This window comes from Chamaea fasciata, unplaced genomic scaffold (genome assembly GCF_029207755.1).
Source record: "Chamaea fasciata isolate MVZ Bird 193981 ecotype frontalis unplaced genomic scaffold, bChaFas1.0.hap1 SCAF_220, whole genome shotgun sequence".
Classification (NCBI taxonomy): domain Eukaryota; kingdom Metazoa; phylum Chordata; class Aves; order Passeriformes; family Sylviidae; genus Chamaea; species Chamaea fasciata.
The window spans coordinates 105700-130145 of record NW_027094305.1 but is presented as its reverse complement, the minus strand read 5'-3'; the positions used below and the strand labels follow the sequence as shown (position 1 = coordinate 130145).

Below are 24446 nucleotides of genomic sequence, written 5' to 3'. Positions count from 1 at the left end.
CCTTTTTCCCCTCTTTTTTCCTCCTTTTTTTTCTCCTTTTTCCTCCTTTTTCCTCTTTTTCCTCCTTTTTCCTCCTTTTTCCTCTTTTTTCCTCTTTTTTCCTTTTTTCCTCCTTTTTCCTCTTTTTTCCTCCTTTTTCTTCCTTTTTTCCTCCTTTTTCCTCCTTTTTCCTCCTTTTTTCCTCTTTTTCCCCTCCTTTTTCCTCCTTCCTCCTTTTTCCCTCTTTTTTCCTCCTTTTCCCCTCTTTTTTCCTCTTTTTTTCCTCCTTCTTCCTCCTTTTTCCCTCCTTTTTCCTCCTTTTTTCCTCTTTTTTCCTCCTTTTTTTCCTCCTTTTTCCACCTTTTTTCCTCCTTTTCTCCTCCTTTTCCCCTCTTTTTTTCCTCCTTTTTTTCCTCCTTTTCCGTCTTTTTTCCTCCTTTTTTTTTCTCCTTTTTCCCCTCTTTTTTCCTCCTTTTCCCCCTCTTTTTTCCTCTTTTTTTCCTCCTTTTTCCTCCTTTTTCCTCTTTTTCCTCCTTTTTCCTCCTTTTTCCTCCTTTTTCCTCTTTTTTCCTCTTTTTTCCTTTTTTCCTCCTTTTTCTTTTTTTTTCCTCCTTTTTCTTCCTTTTTTCCTCTTTTTTCGTCTTTTTTCCTCCTTTTTTCCTCCTTTTTCCCTCTTTTTTCCCTTTTTCCTCCTTTTTTCCTCCTTTTTCCTCTTTTTTTCCTTTTTCCCTCCTTTTTTCCTCCTTTTTCCCCCTTTTTCCTCCTTTTCCCCTCCTTTTTCCTCCTTTTTTCCTCCTTTTCCCTCTTTTTTTCCCCTCATTTCCCCTCCTCTTTTCCCGCCTTTTTCCTCCTTTCTCCTTTCCCCCTCCTTCTCCTCCTCCTTTTCCCTCTTTTCCCACTTTTCCCTCCCATTTTCCCTCTGGAATTCCGCTGTCATCGCCGCTGTCACCACCAGGTCGCGTTGTCCTCCCTCCTCTTTCCATCCCTCCCTCCTCCTTTTCCTGACGTTCCTTTTCCCAAAAAAAAAAACCCCCAAAAATCCCCAAATCCATCCAGTCCTTATCCCGGCATCCCAGAATTTTTGGGATTGGGAAAGAATTCCAGGCTGGCCCAGCAATTCCCAAAATTCCAACCTGAAACTTTTCCTGGAGCGGTTGGAGGCCGTTCCTGCTGTTCCCTGGGAGAATCCCGATCCCACCGGAATTCCAGAGGGGAAAATTCCCGATTTTCTCCGGGCTCAGCTCTTCCAACTCCGTGACCAATCCAAAGTTTCCATCCTGGAGAATTCCATGGGATTGTGGGGGCAAAAAAATTCCCAGGATTTGGCTTTGGAAACGTCCCTGATCCCTCGGGAATTCCCAAATCCCACCTCATCCCATGGATCCGACCCCCAGGACAATTCCATGGGAGTCAATATCCCAAAAAAAAACCCCCCACCCCAAAAATCCTGGAATTCCCAGGGATTAACCCCCGCTGGCCTGGAGCCCTCCCCTTCCATCCGAGGCGCCCCGGGATGAGGAAAAAAAAATTCGGGATAATTTCGTTTAATTGGGATTTTTTTTTTTGGGGATGGATGGAAAAGGAGCGGGAAAAAGGGAAAATCCCCCCCCAAAAATCTCCTGCCAGGAACAACAATTCCCCCAATGGAATGTCCCACAAATCCTGCGGGGCCGGGAATTGTGGGAATTTCACCCCAAACCCCAAAATTTTGGGAATTCCACTCCAATTTTGGGAATCTCACCCTAATCCCCAAATTGCAGGAATTTCACCCCAAAATTTTAGGAATTTCACTCCAAAATTTTAGGAATTTCACTCCAAAATTTTAGGAATTTCACCCCAAAATTTTAGGAATTTCACCGGAATATTTTAGGAATTTCACTCCAAAATTTTAGGAATTTCACCCCAAAATTTTAGGAATTTCACCGGAATATTTTAAGAATTTCACCCCCAAATTTTAGGAATTTCACCCCAATCGAAGGCAATTCCACCCCAATCCCAAAACCGTTGGAATTCCACCCCAATCCCAAGATTTTAGGAATTTCACCCCAACCCCAAAATTGTCGGAATTTCACCCCAACCCCAAATTTGCCGGAATTTCACCCCAATCCCAAAACTGTAGAAATTTCACCCCAAGCCCCAAATTTTTAGGAATTTCACCCCGATTGTCGGAATTCCGCCCCAACCCCAAACCCGTAGGAATCGTATCCCAAATTTCCCGCTGCTTTCCCTATGGATAAAACAAGACGTGACGAAGCCCCAAAATTCCCATTTTTTCTCCCTCGAAACCCCGAAAATCCCTTTTTTTTAAATCCCATTTTCCCTTCTCTCCATCCCATCTTTCCCATTCTTTCTCTTCTCCTCGAATCCCAGATTTTATTTTTTTTTTTTCCCTCCCGGAAATTCCCTTTTTTTTTTTTTCTTTTCCCCCCCTCAAATCCGTGGAATTCCGCGCGGACGAGTCGCGATCAGGTCGTAGAAACCGTAAATCGATTTATTTTTCCCTTTCGGTCCATTTTTCTGTTCGTTTTGGTTTTTGGTTTGTTTTGGTTATGTACAAGTTGAATGGAGAAATCTCGGTAGGAAAACGAGGAAAACCATTTAAAAACCACGACAACAACAACAACGAAAAAAAAACCTCGGGAATTTTCCCGGGAATTTTCCCCCCCCCCCTCCCCCACATGGAATTTTTCTTCCCGTCGGGATTTTTTTTTTTTCCCCCTTTTTTTTTCCCGGGAATTTTGGTGTTTAACACAGGGGTTGGCTCGGGATTTTGGGGATAAATCGGGAAGGAGGGATTGGATTGGGTTGGGTCGTTTCCTCCTGGGGGAAAAAAAAAAGTGGGAAAATCCAACTTTTTTGGGGAAATCCCACGGGGTTTTTGGGAAATGCTACTTTTTTGGGGGGAAAATCCCACTTTTTTGGGAAAATCTCCCTTTTCCTTTGGAAAATCCCACTTTTTTTGGAAAAATCTCACTTTTCCTTTGGGAAATCCCACTTTTTTTGGAAAATCTCACTTTTCCTTTGGGAAATCCCACTTTTTTTGGGAAAATCTCCCTTTTCCTTTGGGAAATCCCACTTTTTTTGGAAAAATCTCACTTTTCCTTTGGGAAATCCCACTTTTTTTGGGAAAATCTCCCTTTTCCTTTGGGAAATCCCACTTTTTTGGGGAAAATCTCACTTTTCCTTTGGGAAATCCCACTTTTTTGGGGAAAATCTCACTTTTCCTTTGGGAAATCCCACTTTTTTGGGAAAATCTCACTTTTCCTTTGGGAAATCCCACTTTTTTTGGGAAAATCTCACTTTTCCTTTGGGAAATCCCACTTTTTTGGGAAAATCTCACTTTTCCTTTGGGAAATCCCACTTTTTCTTTGGAAATCCCACTTTGGAAAATCCACTTTTTTTGGGAGGGGGGGGATCCCACTTTCCTTCAGGAAATCCCACTTTTTCTTTGGGAAATCTCACGTTTTCTTTGGAAAATCCACATTTTTTTGGGGAAAATCCCACTTTTTTTTTTTGGAAATCCCACTTTTTCTTTGGGAAAATCGCAGGGTTTTTTGGAAATCCCACTCTTCCATTGGGAAATCCCACTTTTTTTTTGGGAAATCCCACTTTTTTTGGGGAAAATCTCTTTTTCTTTGGAAAAAATCTCACTTTTTTTTGGGGAAATCTCCCTTTTTCTTTGGGAAAAATCCACTTTTTCTTCGGGAAATCCCACTTTTTCTTTGGGAAAATCCCACTTTTTTGGGGAAAATCTCCCTTTTCCTTTGGGAAAATCCCACTTTTTCTATGGGAAAATCCCACTTTTTTGGGGGAAAATCTCCCTTTTTCTTTGGGAAAATCCCACTTTTTCTATGGGAAAATTCCACTTTTTTTTTTTGGGAAAATCTCACTTTTTCTTTGGGAAAATCCCATTTTTTTGGGGAAAATCTCCCTTTTTCTTTGGGAAAATCCCACTTTTTCTATGGGAAAATCCCACTTTTTTGGGGAAAATCCCACTTTTTCTATGGGAAAATCCCACTCTTTTTTTGGGAAAATCTCCCTTTTTCTTTGGAAAATCCCACTTTTTGGGGGGGAAAATCTCACTTTTTTTGGGAAAATCCCACTTTTTTTTTTTGGAAAATCCCACTTTTTTGGGTTTGGGACGCGACGGGCGCGGAGCGAAGGAGTCGAGCGCGGCGCGAAGGTTCCGAAATTCCGAGGAAAACGCTCGGGGAAAAAAGTGGGAACAGCGACAACAAAATCAAAAGAAAACAAAATTAATAGAAGGGGGAATCAAACCAAATGAAAATTTACCAGAATTCTGGGACATTTTTGGGATTTTCTCTTTTTTTTGGATTTTTGGGGGATTTTTGCGACCCCCTGAAAGTCGGGAATTAAATCCCGGGAAATTCTCTGGGAATTCGAGGCTGATTTTTTTTTTGGAGAAAAAAAAAAAAAAAAAAAAAAAAGAACTACAAAAAAACCCCACCCAAAACCAACAGAAAAAAAAATCCAAAATTTTTTTTGCCCAAATTCCGTATTTTTCCCCCCGATTTCGCGTCGATTTCACGTCGACTTCCGCGCGGGTCCCTCTGGAATTCGTCGGCTCCCGGGGTGGGGGAAAATGTGGAATTTTTGAGAAGAACAAAGAGAGAAATTGTTTTTGGTTTGGTTTTTTTTTTTTTTTTTTTGGAGATTTTTGTTTTGTTTTGTTTTTCGAGTCTGAAGCGCTTTGGGGTCCGGCAGAGAGAGAGAGAGGACGGAGCAGGAGCAGGAATTTAATTTTGCCTGTGCCGGGCTGGGAGGGCGGTGCCGGAACGCTACAAAAAAAAATACAAAATAAAATGGGGAAAAGAAAGGGAGGGAAAAATAATTTGAAAAAAAAGAAAGAAAATGGGGAAAAGAAAGGGGGGAAAAAAATTTAAAAAAAAGAAAATGGGGAAAAGAAAGGGAGGAAAAAATAAAAAAAATGGGGGAAAGAAAGGGAGGAAAATAAAAATAAAAAAAGAGAAAATGGGGGGAAAGAAAGGGAGGAAAAATTTTAAAAGAAAAAAAGGGGAGAAAAAAGGGAAGAAAAGAAAAAAATTGGGAAAAGAAAGGGAGAAAAAATAATAAAAAAAGGAAAATGGGGAAAAGAAAGGGGAAAAAAAATTTAAAAAAAGAAAATGGGGAAAAGAAAGGGAGAAAAAAATTTTAAAAATGGGGGAAAGAAAGGGAGGAAAATAAAAATAAAAAAAGAGAAAATGGGGGAAAGAAAGGGAGGAAAAAAAAAGAAAATGGGGAAAAGAAAGGGAGGAAAAATTTTAAAAGAAAAAAAGGGGAGAAAAAAGGGAAGAAAAGAAAAAAATTGGGAAAAGAAAGGGAGAAAAAATAATAAAAAAAGGAAAATGGGGAAAAGAAAGGGGGAAAAAAAATTTTAAAAAAAGAGAATGGGGAAAAGAAAGGGAGAAAAAAATTTTAAAAATGGGGGAAAGAAAGGGAGGAAAATAAAAATAAAAAAAGAGAAAATGGGGGAAAGAAAGGGAGGAAAAAAAAAGAAAATGGGGAAAAGAAAGGGAGGAAAAATTTTAAAAGAAAAAAAGGGGAGAAAAAAGGGAAGAAAAGAAAAAAATTGGGAAAAGAAAGGGAGAAAAAATAATAAAAAAAGGAAAATGGGGAAAAGAAAGGGGGAAAAATAAAAATAAAAAAGGGGGGAAGGGAAGAAAAAAATAAAACGGGGAAAAGAAAGGGAGAAAAAAAATTTTAAAAAAAAGAAAATGGGGAAAAGAAAGGGAGAAAAAATAAAAAAAATGGGGGAAAGAAAGGGAGGAAAAAAAAAAGAAAATGGGGAAAAGAAAGGGAGGAAAAATTTTAAAAGAAAAAAAGGGGAGAAAAAAGGGAAGAAAAGAAAAAAATTGGGAAAAGAAAGGGAGAAAAAATAATAAAAAAAGGAAAATGGGGAAAAGAAAGGGAGAAAAAATGATAAAAAAATAAAATGGGGAAAGGAAGGGGAGAAAAATTTTAAAAAATAAAATGGGGAAAAGAAAGGGAGAAAAATAAAAATAAAAAAAGGGGGAGAAAGGAAAGAAAAAAATAAAACGGGGAAAAGAAAGGGAGAAAAAAAAATTTTAAAAATAAAATGGGGGAAAGAAAGGGAGAAAAAAGAATTTTTTAAAAAAAAAATGGGAGAAAGAAAGGGGAAAATAATATTAATAAATAAAATGAGGAAAAGAAACGGAGGAAAATTTTAAAAAAATTAAATGGGGAAAAGAAAGGGAGGAAAAATAATAAAAAATAAATTAAATGGAGAAAAGAGAAGAAAAATAGGAAATAAAATGGGGAAAAGAAAGGGAGAAAGAAAATTTAAAAAAAGAAATAAAATTAGGCAAAGAAAGGGAAAAATATTAAAAAATAAATGAAATGGAGAAAAGAAAGAAAAATAGGAAATAAAATGGGGAAAAGAAAGGGGAAAAAATTAAAATGAGTTTAAAGAGAGAAAAGAAAGGGGAAAAAACCCAAAATAAAATAGAGAAATGAAAGGAATGAAATGAAATGAAATGAAGTAAAATTAAATAAAATGAAATATGGAAAATAAGGGGAAAAGTAGGAAATAAAATGGGGGAAAGAAAGGGAAAAATAAATTAAAATGAGTTTAAAGAGAGAAAAGAAAGGGGAAAAAAACCCAAAATAACATGGAGAAATGAAAGGAAAGAAATGAAATGAAATGAAATTAAATTAAATTAAATTAAATTAAATTAAATTAAATTAAATAAATTAAAATAAAATAAAATAAAATAAAATATGGAAAAGAAGGGGAAAATAGGAAATAAAATGGAGGAAAGAAAGGGAAAAATGGAAAAAATAGGAAATAAAATGGAGGAAAGAAAGGGAAAAATGGAAAAAATAGGAAATAAAATGGAGGAAAGAAAGGGGGAAAAATTAAACGGAAAAAGGGGGAAAAGGGAAATAAAGGAAAAAAAAGCGGGGGGGAAGAAAAAAAAAAGGGGGAAATAAAGAGGAAAAAAAAAATTTTAAAAAAGAAGGAAAAAAACCCCCAAAAGCGGCAGAGCCGAGAGCGGGAAATTCTCCCCCGGAATTCGGGGAGGGGCAAAAAAAAAAAAAAAAGGAAAAATTTAAACCAAAAAAAAAAGTTTAAAAAAAAAAAAGGTGAAAATCCTCCCAAAATTGAGGTTTGGGGCTGAGGGGGCTGCGAGAATTCCCCGAATTCCCCAAATTCCCGAATTCTGAAATTCCCCAAATAATTCCCTTGGGGGCGGAGCCTTCCGGGCAGGAATTGGTTCATTTTGATTTTCTTGAATTTCATTTTTTTCTTTTTTATTTCTTTCTTTTAATTTTTTTTTTCGTAGAAATTTGTATTTTTCATTTCTTCTCATTTTAATTTTCTTTTTTAGACGCTTTCCCTCCGTTGACTTTCAATATCTAAACTCATTTTTTAAAAAGAATTCTGATGATTTCTTTATTCCTTTGAAACATTTCTCACATTTGCTCTTTATTTCTTTGGAATAGTTTTGAGATTTATATTTTTTTTTTAAATTCCGTCGAAATCCTTCTGAAATTTCATTTTTATTCCTTTGAAATGTTTTTGAAGTTTGTTTTTTCTTCCTTTTTTAATGCTTCTGAAATTGAATCTTTATTCCTTTGGAAACTTTCTTTTTTATTCCTCCGAAAATAGTTTTGACGTTTGTCTTTTATTTTTTTGCGATATTTTCAAATTTATTCCTTATTTCTTTTAAATATTTTGAACTTTTAATTTCTTTTTGGAAAAATTTCTTTTAAATGTTTTTCATTTATCTTTAAGCCTCTTGAAATGATTTGATTGATGGAAACTTTAAATTTTTTACTTCATTTTCTTCTTTATTTAATGTAATTTTTTAAAAAAATTTCTACTTTAAATCTTTTCAGTTTTATGAAATTAAAAAAAGGAAAAAATTATTTTTTTAAAAAAAAAACATTTTCCTATTTCATTTGGAATTTTGATTAATTCTTTTTTCCCAATTTTTTTTTTTTTTTTAATTGGGGGAAACCAAACCCTGCAGCCCCTCCTCCCTGGCTGGGAGGGTGACCCCGAGGTGACCCCAAAAGTGACCCCGAGGTGACCTAAAGGTGACACCAGAGGTGACCCAAAGGTGACACCAAAGGTGACCCAGAGGTGACCTAAAGGTGACACCAGAGGTGACCCAAAGGTGACACCAAAGGTGACACCAAAGGTGACCCAAAGGTGACCCAAAGGTGACACCAAAGGTGACCCAGAGGTGACCTAAAGGTGACACCAAAGGTGACCTAAAGGTGACCCCAAAGGTGACCTCAAAGGTGACCCAACAGGTGACACCAAAGGTGACCTAAAGGTGACCCAAAGGTGACCTCAAAGGTGACCCAACAGGTGACACCAAAGGTGACCCAAAGGTGACCCCAAAGGTGACCCAGAGGTGACCCAAAGGTGACACCAAAGGTGACCCAGAGGTGACCCCAAAAGTGACCCAGAGGTGACCTAAAGGTGACACCAAAGGTGACCTAAAGGTGACATCAAAGGTGACCCAAAGGTGACCCAACAGGTGACACCAAAGGTGACCCAAAAATGACACCAAAGGTGACATTAAAGGTGACCCAAAGGTGACCTAAAGGTGACACCAAAGGTGACCCAAAGGTGACATCAAAGGTGACCTCAAAGGTGACATCAAAGGTGACACCAAAGATGACCCAGAGGTGACACCAAAGGTGACACCAAAAGTGACCCAAAGGTGGCATCAAAGGTGACCCAAAGGTGACATCAAAGGTGACACCAAAGGTGACACCAAAGATGACCCAGAGGTGACCCTGAAGGTGACACCAAAGGTGACCCAAAAGTGACCTAAAGGTGACCTCAAAGGTGACCCAAAAGGTGACCCATAGGTGACCCAAAGGTGACTCTGAAGGTGACACCAAAGGTGACACCAAAGGTGACCCAGAGGTGACCCAAAAGTGACCTAAAGGTGACCCAAAGGTGACCCAACAGGTGACACCAAAGTTGACCCAAAAGGTGACACTAAAGGTGACCTCAAAGGTGACCCAAAGGTGACTCAAGGGGCAACCCCAAAGGTGGCCCAAAAGGTGACCCCAAAGGTGACCTCAAAGACGACCCCACAGGTGACCCCACAGGTGACCTCAAAGACGACCCTGAGGGCGACACCAATGATGACACCGAAGGTGACCCCCAAGGGCCACCCCAAAGGTGCCCCTGAAGGTGACCCTAAGGGTGACCCCAAGGACAACTTCGAAGGTGACCCCAAGGGGCAACCCCAAAGATGTCCCGGCGGGCGTCCCTCCCGGTCGCCGTCCCGGCGGTTCCCGAGCCGTTTTCCGCACGGTTTCTCCAGGTGATGGCCCCCGTGGTGGTGGGATGGCACCCATGGGATGTGACGGGCGGGCGGGGAGGGTGGGGGGTGGTGGGGGTGAGGCCTCGGTGACCCCGGTGACCCCGACGGCCGCGGTGACCGCGGCTCAGATCTCGTTGTCACGGCCGGCGCCGGGGCCGGGGCCGTACTCACTGGAGCGCGGCGCCATGCCCAGGTACTGCTTCAGGAACTCGCTAAACCTCTTCTGGTTGTTCCACTTGCGCGCCGACTTCCGCACCCCGATGAAACCCCCGTACCTCTTCTGCACCCCCTTGGCCGCCCGGCTTTCCGCGGGCCGCCGGGAAATGTCCTGACCGTCGTCGCCGTCGTCGTCGTCGTCGTCGTCGTCGTCGGGACGGCGCGAGGGCGCGGCGCCGGGCCAGGCGCGGGCGGCGAGGGGACGCGGCCGAGGGGCGGCTCGGCTGGCGGCGGCGCAGAGCTCCCAGGTGGCCCTGGGCACCGCCTGGCCCTCGCACTCCAGGACGCAGATCTGCCAGGGACGTAGGGGACAGCGTCAGCGGGGACCAGGGACGGTCACGGCGGACATCAGGGACGTCAGCGGGGACGTCGGCAGGGACATCGGCAGGGACAGCAGGGACATCAGTGGGGACAGCAGCAGGGACATCAGAGACAGCAGGGACATCGGCAGGGACGGCAGGGACATCGGCAGGGACAGCAGGGACATCGGCAGGGACATCGGCAGGGACAGCAGGGACATCGGCAGGGACATCGGCAGGGACATCAGAAACATCAGCAGGGACATCAGAGACGTCAGCGGGGACATCGGCAGGGACGGCAGGGACATCAGTGGGGACAGCAGGGACAGCAGGGACAGCAGGGACATCACCATGGACATCAGCAGGGACATCACCAGGGACAGCAGGGACATCAGAGACGTCAGTGGGGGACATCAGCAGGGACATCAGCAGGGACATCAGCAGGGACAGCAGGGACATCAGTGGGGACATCAGCAGGGACATCAGAGACGGCAGGGACATCACCAGGGACATCAGCAGGGACATCAGCAGGGACAGCAGGGACATCAGAGACAGCAGCAGGGACATCAGAGACAGCAGGGACATCGGCAGGGACATCAGGGAGAGCAGGGACATCGTAGGGACATCCGGGACATCATCAGGGGCATCGTCAGGGACAGTGGGGACATCGGGGACATTGTCAGGGACAGCAGCAGGGACATCGTCAGGGACACCGTCATCATCAGGGACACAGTCAGGGACACAGTCAGGCACAACAGGGACATCAGGGACAGCAGCAGGGACGTCACCAGGGACGTCCTCAGGGACATCAGCAGGGACAACAGGGACATCAGGGGCATCGTCAGGGACACCGTCATCATCAGGGACATCGTCGGGGACACTGTCAGGCACAGCAGGGACATCAGGGACAGCAGCAGGGACGTCACCAGGGACATCATTAGGGACAGCAGGGACGTCACCAGGGACATCACCAGTGACATCACCAGGGACATCACCAGGGACAGCATCAAGGACATCATCAGACACATCATCGGGGACAGCAGGGACACCAGCAGGGACACCAGCAGGGGATGGATTGGCCGGGCCAGGGTGGTGGCAGGGTTGGGTGGGAAGGGATGGCGCAGAGCGCCGTCGGTTCCCGGCGTTCCCACCGCTCCCGGCCCACGCCCGCAGCCCACACTGGGAAACGCTCCCGGGAAAAGGGGCCGGCAGCTCCTCAGCGCTCCCCGGGCCCCGGCACCGGGGGTGTCTCCTCCCTGACCCCGTGCTGAGCTCCCAGAGGAACTGAAGGTGCAGGAGATGTTCCTCAGCGCTCCCCTGGTCCCATCACCGGGGGTGTCTCCTCCCTGACCCCGTGCTGAGCTCCCAGAGGAGCCGAGGGTGGTGGAGATGATCAGTGTCCCTCTCCAACCTCCTGTCCCCAGAGGTGTCTCCTCCCTGGCCCCGTGCTGAGCTCCCAGAGGAGCCGAGGGTGGTGGAGATGATCAGTGTCCCTCTCCAACCTCCTGTCCCCAGAGGTGTCTCCTCCCTGGCCCCGTGCTGAGCTCCCAGAGGAGCCGAGGGTGGTGGAGATGATCAGTGTCCCTCTCCAACCTCCTGTCCCCAGAGGTGTCTCCTCCCCGGTCCCGTGCTGAGCTCCCAGAGGAGCCGAGGGTGGTGGAGATGATCAGTGTCCCTCTCCAACCTCCCTGCCCCAGGCCGCCTTTGCTGGGAGCGGCACCAATCCCGATTCCTCCCTGAATTCCACGCGCCCGCCCTGAGCTCTGCTGGGACCTTCACCCCAGACATCATCAGGTACGAGATGGTGGAGGTGGGGTGGGACGGGAAGTGGAGGTGGGGCAGGATGGAGGTGGGACAGGACAGGATGGAGGTGGGACGGGATGGAGGTGGGATGGGATGGAGGTGGGGCGGGATGGAGGTGGGGCGGGATGGAGGTGGGATGGGATGGAGGTGGGGCGGGATGAAGGTGGGACGGGATGGAGGTAGGGCAGGATGGAGGTGGGGCGGGATGGAGGTGGGATGGGATGGAGGTGGGGCAGGATGGAGGTGGGGTGGGATGGAGGTGGGACAGGACAGGATGGAGGTGGGACGGGATGGAGGTGGGACAGGATGGAGGTGGGGTGGGATGGAGGTGGGGTGGGATGGAGGTGGGACAGGACAGGATGGAGGTGGGACGGGATGGAGGTGGGACAGGATGGAGGTGGGGTGGGATGGAGGTGGGGTGGGATGGAGGTGGGACAGGACAGGATGGAGGTGGGACGGGATGGAGGTGGGACGGGATGGAGGTGGGACGGGATGGAGGTGGGGCAGGAGAGTGGAGGGATGGGACATTGGAGGTGGGCCAGGACAGCGCAGGTGTGACAGGACCTCTGTCCCGTCCCCAGGGCACGCCCTGGCTCCCGGAGCCGGGGACAGAACTTCGCTGCTCCTCCCGAGGTTCCTCCAGCTGGAACGTTCCTCTGGGTGGCAGCAGAACCCCGCGAGGTCCCACCAGCCCTGAGAGCTCCGCAGCACCGGCCGAGCTTCTCCCGCCCCGATCTCCTGAGGAATTCCCGGCCCTCGGGGTCTGGCCGCGCCGGGATTGTCCTCCCGGAGGTCACGGGACACCGGGATGGAGGCCAAGCCCTCTTCTCCTCCATGAATCAAATCTTCTCCACCGACCGCAGACCTGACCCCGCTGTGGGGTTTTGGTGTCCCTGACCCCAAACCTGACCCCGCTGTGGGGTTTTGGTGTCCCTGACCCCAAACCTGACCCCGCTGTGGGGTTTTGGTGTCCCCAAACCCAAACCTGACCCCGCTGTGGGGTTTTGGTGTCCCTGACCCCAAACCTGACCCCGCTGTGGGGTTTTGGTGTCACTGACCCCAAACCTGACCCCGCTGTGGGGTTTTGGTGTCACCGACCCCAAACCTGACCCCGCTGTGGGGTTTTGGTGTCACCGACCCCAAACCTGACCCCGCTGTGGGGTTTTGGTGTCCCCAAACCCAAACCTGACCCCGCTGTGGGGTTTTGGTGTCCCCAAACCCAAACCTGACCCCGCTGTGGGGTTTTGGTGTCCCCAAACCCAAACCTGACCCCGCTGTGGGGTTTTGGTGTCCCCAAACCCAAACCTGACCCCGCTGTGGGGTTTTGGTGTCCCCAAACCCAAACCTGACCCCGCTGTGGGGTTTTGGTGTCACCGACCCCAAACCTGACCCCGCTGTGGGGTTTTGGTGTCCCTGACCCCAAACCTGACCCCGCTGTGGGGTTTTGGTGTCCCCAAACCCAAACCTGACCCCGCTGTGGGGTTTTGGTGTCCCTGACCCCAAACCTGACCCCGCTGTGGGGTTTTGGTGTCACCAAACCCAAACCTGACCCCGCTGTGGGGTTTTGGTGTCCCTGACCCCAAACCTGACCCCGCTGTGGGGTTTTGGTGTCCCCAAACCCAAACCTGACCCCGCTGTGGGGTTTTGGTGTCCCCAAACCCAAACCTGACCCCGCTGTGGGGTTTTGGTGTCCCTGACCCCAAACCTGACCCCGCTGTGGGGTTTTGGTGTCCCTGACCCCAAACCTGACCCCGCTGTGGGGTTTTGGTGTCACCAAACCCGGCCTTGTTGTGGGGTTTTGATCCCGCTCTCTCCCTCAAACCCTAAATTTGGGGTTTTATCCCTTTTTCCCCCTCCGAGCTCCTCCCCACTGGAACGAATCCGGGATTTCCTCCTGGAAATGCACCAAAACCTCCTTTTTTTTGGCCCAGAAATCCACGGAATTCCCGTGCGGATGGGACGGCGGGGACCTGCTCACACCCCGAGCCAGCTGGAGGACACCCAGGAGGTCTCCAGGCCACCAGACCTCGGCAGGACCTCTCGTCATTGTCACCTCGGCCACCAGGAAGGTGCCACCAGCCCCGGCGGTGACCCCAAATCCCACCACGAGGCTTCTTCTGATCCAAATGAGACCTCAGATCCCACCACCAGACTTCTTCCAGCCCAAACTGGACCTCAGCAGACCCCAGATCCCACCACGAGGCTCAGGAGATCCCAAATCCCACCACGAAGTTCAGGAGATCCCAAATCCCACCAGGAGCCTCAGCAGACCCCAGATCCCACCACGAGGCTCAGGAGATCCCAAATCCCACCACGAAGTTCAGGAGACCCCAAATACCACCAGGAGCCTCAGCAGACCCCAGATCCCACCATGAGGCTTAGGAGACCCCAAATCCCACCAAGAGGTTCAGGAGACCCCAAATCCCATCTTGAAGCTCAGGAGACCCCAAATCCCACCACGAGGATCAGGAGACCCCAAATCCCACCATGAGGCTCAGGAGATCCCAAATCCCACCACGAGGCTTCTTCCAGCCTGAACAGATCCTGAGGAGACCCCAAATCCCACCACGAGGCTGAGGAGACCCCAAATCCCATCATGAAGCTCAGGAGACCCCAAATCCCACCACGAGGTCCAGGAGACCCCAGATCCCACCACGAGGATCAGGAGATCCCAAATCCCACCACGAGGTTCAGCAGACCCCAAATCCCACCACGAGGTTCAGGAGACCCCAGATCCCACCACGAGGATCAGGAGACCCCAGATCCCACCACGAGGATCAGGAGATCCCAAATCCCACCACGAGGTTCAGGAGACCCCAGATCCTGTCATGAATTTCAGGAGACCCCAGATCCCACCACGAGGTTCAGGAGATCCCAAATACCACCACGAGGCTTCTTCCAGCCTGAACAGATCCTGAGGAGATCCCAAATCCCACCACGAGGTCCAGGAGATCCCAAATCCCACCACGAGGCTGAGGAGACCCCAAATCCCACCATGAAGTTCAGGAGACCCCAAATCCCACCACGAGGTCCAGGAGATCCCAAATCCCACCACGAGGTCCAGGAGACCCCAGATCCCACCACGGAGCCGCTGTGGCTTTGGGACAGGACCTGCCCCAGGGGTCCCACCCCGGTTCTGGTGCCTTCAAACCCAAACGTTTTTGGGGCCGAAGCGGGCTGGCGGCTCCCCAAAGTTTGGTGGCACCTGGAGCTTTCTGGTTCTTCCTGGGTTGGTTTTTTTTGGGGGGAGGAGATTTCCCGACCCTGAGGGTTTCCAAGCTGCCGGCTCCTTTCGGGAACGGGCGGGGACGGGGACACCTGGTGGGATTCGGCATTTTGGGATGATCCCAAAAAATCGGGAGAGGTGATCGAAAATCCCGGGACACGAGAAGGGGAAAAAAAGAGGATTTAGGGGCTGGGAAAAAAAAAAAAACCACCAAAAAACCAAAATTTCGGTTCCACGGCTCTTCCCGACCCGCGTGGAGAGCTGGAGGAGTTGTGGGTTCTCCGGGCTCGGCCCGCCCTTTCTGGGGCTCCCGGCGGGATTTTGGGGGATCCGCAGGAGGGGTTTGGGGTTCGGGATGGGGAGACGGGGATGTTTGGGGTCCTGGGACCGTCCTGGTCGGGGGTCTTCACTTCCATTTGGGATCCTCACCCTGATTTGGGATCTTTGTCCTGATTTGGGATCTTTGTCCTGATTTGGGATCTTTGTCCTGATTTGGGATCTTTGCCCTGATTTGGGATCCTCACCCCGATTTGCGATTTTTACCCCGATTTGGGATCTTCACCCTGATTTGGGATCCTCACCCCGATTTGGGATCTTTGCCCTGATTTGGGATCACACCCTGATTTGGGATCTTCACCCTGATTTGGGATCCTCACCCCGATTTGGGATCCTCACCCTGATTTGTGATTTTTACCCTGATTTGGGATTTTCACCCTGATTTGGGATCACACCCTGATTTGGGATGATCACTCTGATTTGGGATCTTTGTGCTGATTTGGGATTTTCACCCTGATTTGGGATCCTCGCCCTGCTTTGGGAACCTCATCCTGATTTGGGATTTTCACCCTGATTTGGGATCCTCATCCTGATTTGGGATTTTCACCCTGATTTGGGATCCTCACCCCGATTTGGGATCCTCACCCTGATTTGTGATTTTTACCCTGATTTGGGATCTTCGCCCTGATTTGGGATCTTTGTCCTGATTTGAGATCTTTGTCCTGATTTGGGATTTTCACCCCGATTCGGGATCCTCGCCCCGATTCGGGATCCTCACCCTGATTTGGGATCTTCACCCTGATTTGAGATCTTTGTCCTGATTTGGGGTCTTCACCCCGATTTGGGATCCTCACCCTGATTTGGGATTTTCACCCTGATTTGGGATGTTCACCCTGATTTGGGATCTTCGCCCTGATTTGGGGTCACACCCTGATTTGGGATCACACCCTGATTTGGGATCCTCGCCCCGATTTGGGATTTTTACCCTGATTTGGAATTTTTATCCTGATTTGGGATCCTCACCCTGATTTGGGGTCTTTGTCCTGATTTGAGATCTTTGTCCTGATTTGGGATTTTTACCCTGATTTGGGATCTTCACCCTGATTTGGGATCTTCACCCTGATTTGAGATCTTCACCCTGCTTTGGGATCACACCCTGATTTGGGATCTTTGTCCTGATTTGGGATCTTTGTCCTGATTTGGGATCCTCACCCCGATTCGGGATCCTCACCCTGATTTGGGATCTTTGCCCTGATTTGTGATTTTTACCCTGATTTGGGATCTTCGCCCTGATTTGGGATCTTTGTCCTGATTTGGGATTTTCACCCTGATTTGGGATCTTCGCCCTGATTTGGGATCTTTGTCCTGATTTGGGATTTTCACCCTGATTTGGGATCTTCGCCCTGATTTGGGATCTTCGCCCTGATTTGTGATTTTTACCCTGATTTGGGATCTTCACCCGGATTTGGGATCCTCGCCCTGATTTGGGATCTTTGTCCTGATTTGGGATTTTCACCCTGATTTGGGATCCTCACCCCGATTCGGGATCCTCGCCCTGATTTGGGATCTTCGCCCTGATTTGAGATCTTTGTCCTGATTTGGGATTTTCACCCCGATTCGGGATCCTCGCCCCGATTCGGGATCCTCGCCCTCCCTGGGGACCATCCCGGTGCCCACCTGGGAGTGACAACGACAGCAGGTGGCACCTTCTCCTCAAAGCCCGAATCCCCCCGGAGCCCAGCCCCTCTCTGATTGAAGGCGCCCAGGGGACAGCGGTGGGGACGCTCCCGATGTCCCCAGACGCCGGCCGAGGGATGAGCGTGCCCGCGGTGACGGGGGCCGGCAGGTGACACTCACGAGGACGTCGAAGCTGTCGCGGTAGAAGAGCTGGCGGTCGCAGTGCAGGCAGTCGCCCCGGCAGTCGCCGCGCGCGCGGGCGAACAGGCAGAGCAGCAGCAGGTCCCAGAGCACGGCCCTCATGGCTGCGGGGACAGCGGCCTCAGAACCCCCAGAAACACCCCAAAACACCCCAAAACACCCCAAAAATACCCCAGAAACACCCCAAAATACCCCAAAACCACCCCAAAAACCCCCCAAACCACCCCAAAATACCCCAAAACATCCCAAAACACCCCAAACCAGAGCACGGCCCTCATGGCTGCGGGGACAGCGGCCTCAGAACCCCCAAAAACACCCCAAGACACCCAAAAATACCCCAGAACACCCCAAATTACCCCAAAACATCCCAAAATACCCCAAATTACCCCAAAACATCCCAAAACACCCCAAACCAGAGCACGGCCCTCATGGCTGCGGGGACAGCGGCCTCAGAACCCCCAGAAACACCCCAAAACACCCCAAAACACCCCAGAAACACCCCAAAATACCCCCAAACCACCCCAAAAACCCCCAAAACATCCCAAAATACCCCAAACCAGAGCACGGCCCTCATGGCTGCGGGGACAGCGGCCTCAGAACCCCCAGAAACACCCCAGAACACCCCAAAACACCCCAAAAATACCCCAGAAACACCCCAAAAAATACCCGAAAACCACCCCAAAAACCCCCAAAACCACCCCAAAATACCCCAAAACATCCCAAAACACCCCAAACCAGAGCACGGTCCTCATGGCTGCGGGGACAGCGGCCTCAGAACACCAAAACACCCCAGAAACACCCCAGAACACCCCCAAACACCCCAAAACCACCCCAAATTACCCCAAAATACTCCAAAAAACCCCAAAATACCCCAAAGCAGAGCATGGCCCTCATGGCTGCGGGGACAGCGGCCTCAGAACCCCCAGAAACACCCCAAAACACCCCAAAACACCCCAAAAATACCCCAGAAACACCCCAAAATACCCCAAAACACCCCAAAAACCCCCCAAACCACCCCAAAATACCCCAAAACATCCCAAAACACCCCAAACCAGAGCACGGCCCTCATGGCTGCGGGGACAGCGGCCTCAGAACCCCCAGAAACACCCCAAAACACCCCAAAACACCCCAAAAATACCCCAGAAACACCCCAAAATACCCCAAAACCACCCCAAAAACCCCCCAAACCACCCCAAAATACCCCAAAACATCCCAAAACACCCCAAACCAGAGCACGGCCCTCATGGCTGCGGGGACAGCGGCCTCAGAACCCCCAAAAACACCCCAAGACACCCAAAAATACCCCAGAACACCCCAAATTACCCCAAAACATCCCAAAATACCCCAAATTACCCCAAAACATCCCAAAACACCCCAAACCAGAGCACGGCCCTCATGGCTGCGGGGACAGCAGCCTCAGAACCCCCAGAAACACCCCAAAACACCCCAAAACACCCCCAAAATACCCCAGAAACACCCCAAAATACCCCCAAACCACCCCAAAAACCCCCAAAACATCCCAAAATACCCCAAACCAGAGCACGGCCCTCATGGCTGCGGGGACAGCGGCCTCAGAACCCCCAGAAACACCCCAGAACACCCCAGAACACCCCAAAAATACCCCAGAAACACCCCAAAAAATACCCGAAAACCACCCCAAAAACCCCCAAAACCACCCCAAAATACCCCAAAACATCCCAAAACACCCCAAACCAGAGCACGGTCCTCATGGCTGCGGGGACAGCGGCCTCAGAACACCAAAACACCCCAGAAACACCCCAGAACACCCCCAAACACCCCAAAACCACCCCAAATTACCCCAAAATACTCCAAAAAACCCCAAAATACCCCAAAGCAGAGCATGGCCCTCATGGCTGCGGGGACAGCGGCCTCAGAACCCCCAAAAACACCCCAGAAACACCCCAGAACACCCCAAAATACCCCAGAAACACCCCAAAAACCCCCCAAACCACCCCAAAATACCCCAAAACATCCCAAAACACCCCAAACCAGAGCACGGCCCTCATGGCTGCGGGGACAGCGGCCTCAGAACCCCCAGAAACACCCCAGAACACCCCAAAACACCCCAAAAATACCCCAGAAACACCCCAAAAAATACCCGAAAACCACCCCAAAAACCCCCAAAACCACCCCAAAATACCCCAAAACATCCCAAAACACCCCAAACCAGAGCACGGTCCTCATGGCTGCGGGGACAGCGGCCTCAGAACACCAAAACACCCCAGAAACACCCCAGAACACCCCCAAACACCCCAAAACCACCCCAAATTACCCCAAAACATCCCAAAATACCCCAAATTACCCCAAAACATCCCAAACCAGAGCACGGCCCTCATGGCTGCGGGGACAGCGGCCTCAGAACCCCCAAAAACACCCCAAAACACCCCAAAATAGCCCAGAAACACCCCAAAAACACCCCAAAATACCCCAAAGCACCCAAAAAAAAACCCCCAAAACATCCCAAAATACCCCAAACCAGAGCACGGCCCTCATGGCTGCGGGGACAGCGGCCTCAGAACCCCAAAAACACCCCAAAACACCCCAAAACACCCCAAAAATACCCCAGAAACACCCCAAAATACCCCAAAACATCCCAAAACACCCCAAACCAGAGCACGGCCCTCACGGTGGCAGCACCGCGGGGACACGGCCCTGAGAACCATCCCAAACCCAGGAAAGACCCCAAAACCCCTGAAAACCCCCGAAACCCTGGGAAATCCCACAAAAATCCTGTAAAACTCCGTGAGATCCCACGAAACCCTGCGAAATCCCGCAAAATCCCACAAAATCCTGCGAAATCCCGCAAAATCCCACAAAATCCTGTGAAATCCCACAGAATCCCACAAAATCCTGCGAAATCCCACAGAATCCCACAAAATCCTGCGAAATCCCACAAAATCCCACAAAATCCTGCGAAATCCCACAGAATCCTGGGAAATGCTGCAAAAATCCCACAAAATCCTGGGAAATCCTGTGAAATCCCACAAAATCCTGTGAAATGCTGCAAAAATCCCACAAAACCCTGCAAAATCCTGCGAAATCCCACAAAATCCTGTGAAATCCCACAAAATCCTGCAAAATCCCGCAAAATCCCATGAAGTCCCACTAAAACCTGTGAAATCCCGCAAAATCCTGGGAAATGCTGCAAAAATCCCACAAAATCCTGGGAAATCCCACAAAATCCTGGGAAATCCTGTGAAACCCCACAAAACCCTGGGAAATCCCACAAAATCCTGGGAAATGCTGCAAAAATCCCACAAAATCCTGTGAAATCCCACAAAATCCCACAAAATCCTGGGAAATCCCACAAAATCCTGGGAAATCCTGTGAAACCCCACAAAACCCTGCAAAATACCACGAAATCCCAGAAAATCCCACGAAGTCCCGCAGAGCCCCGAGAAATCCCACAAAACCCGTGAAATCCCATAAAACCCTGTGGAAAATCCCACAAAATCCCACAAAATCCCACAAAATCCTGTGAAACCCCTCAAACTCCCCCCCGAATCCCGTGAAATCCCACAAGACCCCATGGAATCCCGCAAAACCCCGCAAAATCCGCCAAAATCCCGCAAAATCCACCAAAACCCCATGAAATCCCGTGAAACCCCACAAAATCCTATAAAAACCCGCAGAACCCCACAAAGCCCCGCAAGATCCCGCAAAACCCCGTGAAATCCTGTAAAATTTTTAATGGGGTTTGTTTCAGTGGGGTTTGTTTATTGGGGTTTGTTTGTTTATTGGGATTTATTTCAGTGGGGTTTGTTTATTTGGGTTTGTTTAATGGGGTTTATTTTCAATGGGGTTTGTTTATTGGGGTTTATTTTCAATGGGGTTTGTTTATTTATTGGGGTTTATCCAGTGGGGTTTGTTTAATGGGGTTTATTTCAATGGGATTTGTTTATTGGGGTTTATTCAGTGGGGTTTGTTTGTTTATTGGGGTTTATTTTCAATGGGGTTTGTTTATTGGGGTTTATTTCAATGGGGTTTATTTATTGGGGTTTATCCAGTGGGGTTTGTTTAATGGGGTTTATTTCAATGGAATTGGTTTATTGGGGTTTATTCAGTAGGGTTTGTTTGTTTATTGGGGTTTATCCAGTGGGGTTTGTTTAATGGGGTTTATTTCAATGGGGTTTGTTTATTGGGGTTTATTCAGTGGGGTTTGTTTGTTTATTGGGGTTTATTCAGTGGGGTTTGTTTAATGGGGTTTATTTCAATGGGATTTGTTTATTGGGGTTTATTTCAGTGGGGTTTGTTTATTTATTGGGGTTTATCCAGTGGGGTTTGTTTAATGGGGTTTATTTCAATGGGATTTGTTTATTGGGGTTTATTCAGTGGGGTTTGTTTGTTTATTGGGGTTCATTTCAGTGGGGTTTGTTTATTGGGGTTTATTTCAATGGGATTTGTTTATTGGGGTTTATTTCAGTGGGGTTTGTTTGTTTATTGGGGTTCATTTCAGTGGGGTTTGTTTATTGGGGTTTATTTCAATGGGATTGGTTTATTGGGGTTTATTCAGTGGGGTTTGTTTGTTTATTGGGGTTTATTTCAATGGGGTTTATTTATTGGGGTTTATTCAGTGGGGTTTGTTTAATGGGGTTTATTTCAATGGGATTTGTTTATTGGGGTTTGTTTCAGTGGGGTTTGTTAAATTTTTGGGGTTTATTCAGTGGGGTTTGTTTAATGGGGTTTGTTTCAGTGGGGTTTGTTTATTGGGGTTTATTCAGTGGGGTTTGTTTAAAGGGGTTTATTTCAATGGGGTTTGTTTATTGGGGTTTGTTTCAGTGGGGTTTGTTAATTTTTGGGGGTTTATTCAGTGGGGTTTGTTTATTTATTGGGGTTTATTTTCAATGGGGTTTGTTTGGTTTTGGGGTTTCGGTGGGGCAGCACATTCCCAGCTGTTCCCAGTTCCCACCTGCTCCAGGCTGGTTTTGGGGAGCTGCCACCCCTGTCCCTGTCATGTCCCTGTCCCTGTCCCGTCCCTGTCCCCGTCCCGGGAGGGTTCGGTCCTTGCCACCAGCAGGGATTGCGGGATCTGAGCCCCATTCCCGGAGAATTCCCGGAGAATTCCCGGAGAATTCCCACAGAATTCCCACAGAATCCCGTGCCCCACCTGGCTTGGCCAACAGGTGTCGGGGACAATTCAGGGACCAGGCAGAAGGGACAGAGGTGACAGAGAGGAGAACGTGGCACCGGGTTTGGGGACAATTCAGGGACCCCAAAGAGGTGACAGAGATGGGGAGATGGCACCGGGTTTGGGGACAATTCGGGGACCAGAGGTGACAGAGATGGGGAGGTGGCACCGGGTTTGGGGACAATTAAAGGACCAGACAGAGGTGACAGAGGTGGGGATGTGGCACCGGGTTTGGGGACAATTCAGAGACCAAACTGAGGTGACAGATGGGGATGTGGCACCGGGTTTGGGGACAATTCAGGGACCAGGCAGAGGTGACGGACAGGACTGGGATGAGGACGTGGCACCGGGTTTGGGGACAATTCAGGGACCCCAAAGAGGTGACAGAGGTGGGGATGTGGCACAGGATTTGGGGACAATTAAAGGACCAGACAGAGGTGACAGAGGTGAACGGGTTGGGGATGTGGCACCGGGTTTGGGGACAATTCAGGGACCAGGCAGAGGTGACAGAGATGGGGAGGTGGCACCGGGTTTGGGGACAATTCAGGGACCAGGCAGAGGTGACAGAGATGGGGATGTGGCACCGGGTTTGGGGACAGTTCAGGGAGGTGACAGAGGAGACAGATGGGGAGGTGGCACCGGGTTTGGGGACAATTCAGGGACCAGATAAAGGTGACAGAGATGAGGACGTGGCACCGGGTTTGGGGACAATTAAAGGACCCCACAGAGGTGACAGAGGTGACAGAGGTGGGGATGTGGCACCGGGTTTGGGGACAATTCAGGGACCCCAAAGAGGTGACAGATGTGGGGAGGTGGCACCGGGTTTGGGGACAATTCAGGGACCAGGCAGAGGTGACAGAGATGGGGAGGTGGCACCGGGTTTGGGGACAATTCAGGGAGGTGACAGATGTGGGGATGTGGCACCGGATTTGGGGACAATTCAGGGACACCAAAGAGGTGACAGAGGTGGGGATGTGGCACCGGGTTTGGGGACAATTAAACGACCAGAAAGAGGCGGCAGAGCTGGGGATGTGGCACCGGGTTTGGGGACAATTCAGGGAGGTGACAGATGTGGGGATGTGGCACCGGGTTTGGGGACAATTCAGGGACACCAAAGAGGTGACAGAGGTGGGGATGTGGCACCGGGTTTGGGGACAATTCAGGGAGGTGACAGAGCTGAGGATGAGGCACAGGGGACAATTGCAGGACCCCCACCGAGGTGACAGACAGGACCACGATGAGGATGCGACACGGAGCGAGGCCACCCCCCAAATCCCCGCCGCTCCCTTTCCCAAGGCCACCCTCACCCTCCCGCGGGGTCCCTTCCCCGGCATGACGGTCACCTTTTGTCCCCGCCGGGCGGGCGGTGACACGTCCCGCCTTGTCACCCGCCTTGTCACCCGCCTGTCACCCGCCGCAGGCTCCGGGGGACGCTGATGGAAGGAGCGGGAACGGAGCTTTTGATCTCCAGCGACTCATCCCGGGTGAGTCACGGCCCGAAACCCCCCCCCCCCCTCCCCAATCCCAAAAAAACCCAAAAAAACCGGGATGGGAACGGCGCTGCCACCCCCCTGTCACTGTCGCCGTGTCCCCAAGAGGCTCCGGGTCCCGGAGGTCCGCGGGAAAACGGGATCGGGGTGGGAAACGCCGAGAGAGGATCGCGCTTTGTGAGCCCCCCGCCCCAAAATCCTCTCAGGACGCTTTTGGGGATTTTGGGGCTTTTTTTGGGGTTATTTTTTTAGGGGGGGGATTGGGTGGTGACGGCTTCGAGTCCCTTCCTGAGTTTCCCAGCCACAAATCCATGTGGAAAAAAAAAAACAACACCCCAACAAACAAACCCCAAAAACCCCCCAGAAAAGCCGCGTTCTTTCGCCGTTTCCCCCCAGGATTTGTTTTCCCCATTTTTTTCCCTTTGCCCCTTTTTTTCCGCCTCATTCTTTCCCCCACTTTTTCTTCCTCCCCTCATTCTTTCCTACGCGGTTTTTTTTTTCCCCTCCTTCTCTCCCTTTTTCCCCACCACATTTTTTTTTCCTCTCTCATTCTTCCCCATTTCCCAACAATTTCCCCCCCTCCTTCATTTTCCCCCTTTTCTCCCTTTTTTTCCCCCCCCTCCTCATCCTTTCCCATTTCTTCCACATTTTCCACCTCCCATTTAAAAAATATCTTTTTTTTTTAAAAAAAAAAGAAACAACCACAAAAAACCCTGGGCCCTCTTTGCCAAAGGATTTTCCCTCCTCTCCCACTCCCCTGGTGCCTTAGGGTTCCTCCCGGCCCCAAAATCTCCCTTT

The 24446-nt window shown here is 49.4% G+C and overlaps 1 protein-coding gene across 3 annotated transcripts; it reads right to left on the bottom strand.

The window, feature by feature from the left end:
* Positions 1-2350: 2350 nt before the first annotated feature.
* PNOC (prepronociceptin) lies at positions 2351-23574 on the bottom strand. 3 transcript variants are annotated; one of them, XR_010724891.1, is made up of 5 exons: positions 23502-23574; positions 16989-17113; positions 9483-9819; positions 4063-4778; positions 3964-3980 (listed from the first exon to the last, which is right to left on the bottom strand). XR_010724891.1 is itself a non-coding variant. In XM_066208342.1 (4 exons), exons 2-4 carry the CDS (start codon positions 17109-17111, stop codon positions 4525-4527), a joined length of 714 nt encoding a protein of 237 aa, XP_066064439.1. In that variant the 5' UTR covers positions 17112-17113; positions 23502-23574; the 3' UTR covers positions 2351-4524. The 3 variants fall into 3 exon arrangements, 2 of the variants coding, with proteins under 2 accessions (XP_066064439.1, XP_066064440.1); XM_066208342.1 differs by having other exon boundaries at positions 2351-4778; XM_066208343.1 differs by lacking the exons at positions 3964-3980; positions 4063-4778 and having other exon boundaries at positions 9248-9819.
* Between the last annotated feature and the right edge of the window lie 872 nt (positions 23575-24446).

What these genes read in the sequence shown, in the direction of transcription:
- PNOC (XM_066208342.1), bottom strand. Translation starts at nt 17,111, where the DNA reads ATGAGGGCCGTGCTCTGGGACCTGCTGCTGCTCTGCCTGTTCGCCCGC. An exon ending in GCGACAGCTTCGACGTCCTC is followed by an intron (nt 9,820 to 16,988) that starts GTGAGTGTCACC and finishes CGTCCCTGGCAG; the next exon opens with ATCTGCGTCCTGGAGTGCGA. An exon ending in GGGCATGGCGCCGCGCTCCA is followed by an intron (nt 4,779 to 9,482) that starts GTGAGTACGGCC and finishes TTTTTTTTGTAG; the next exon opens with CGTTCCGGCACCGCCCTCCC.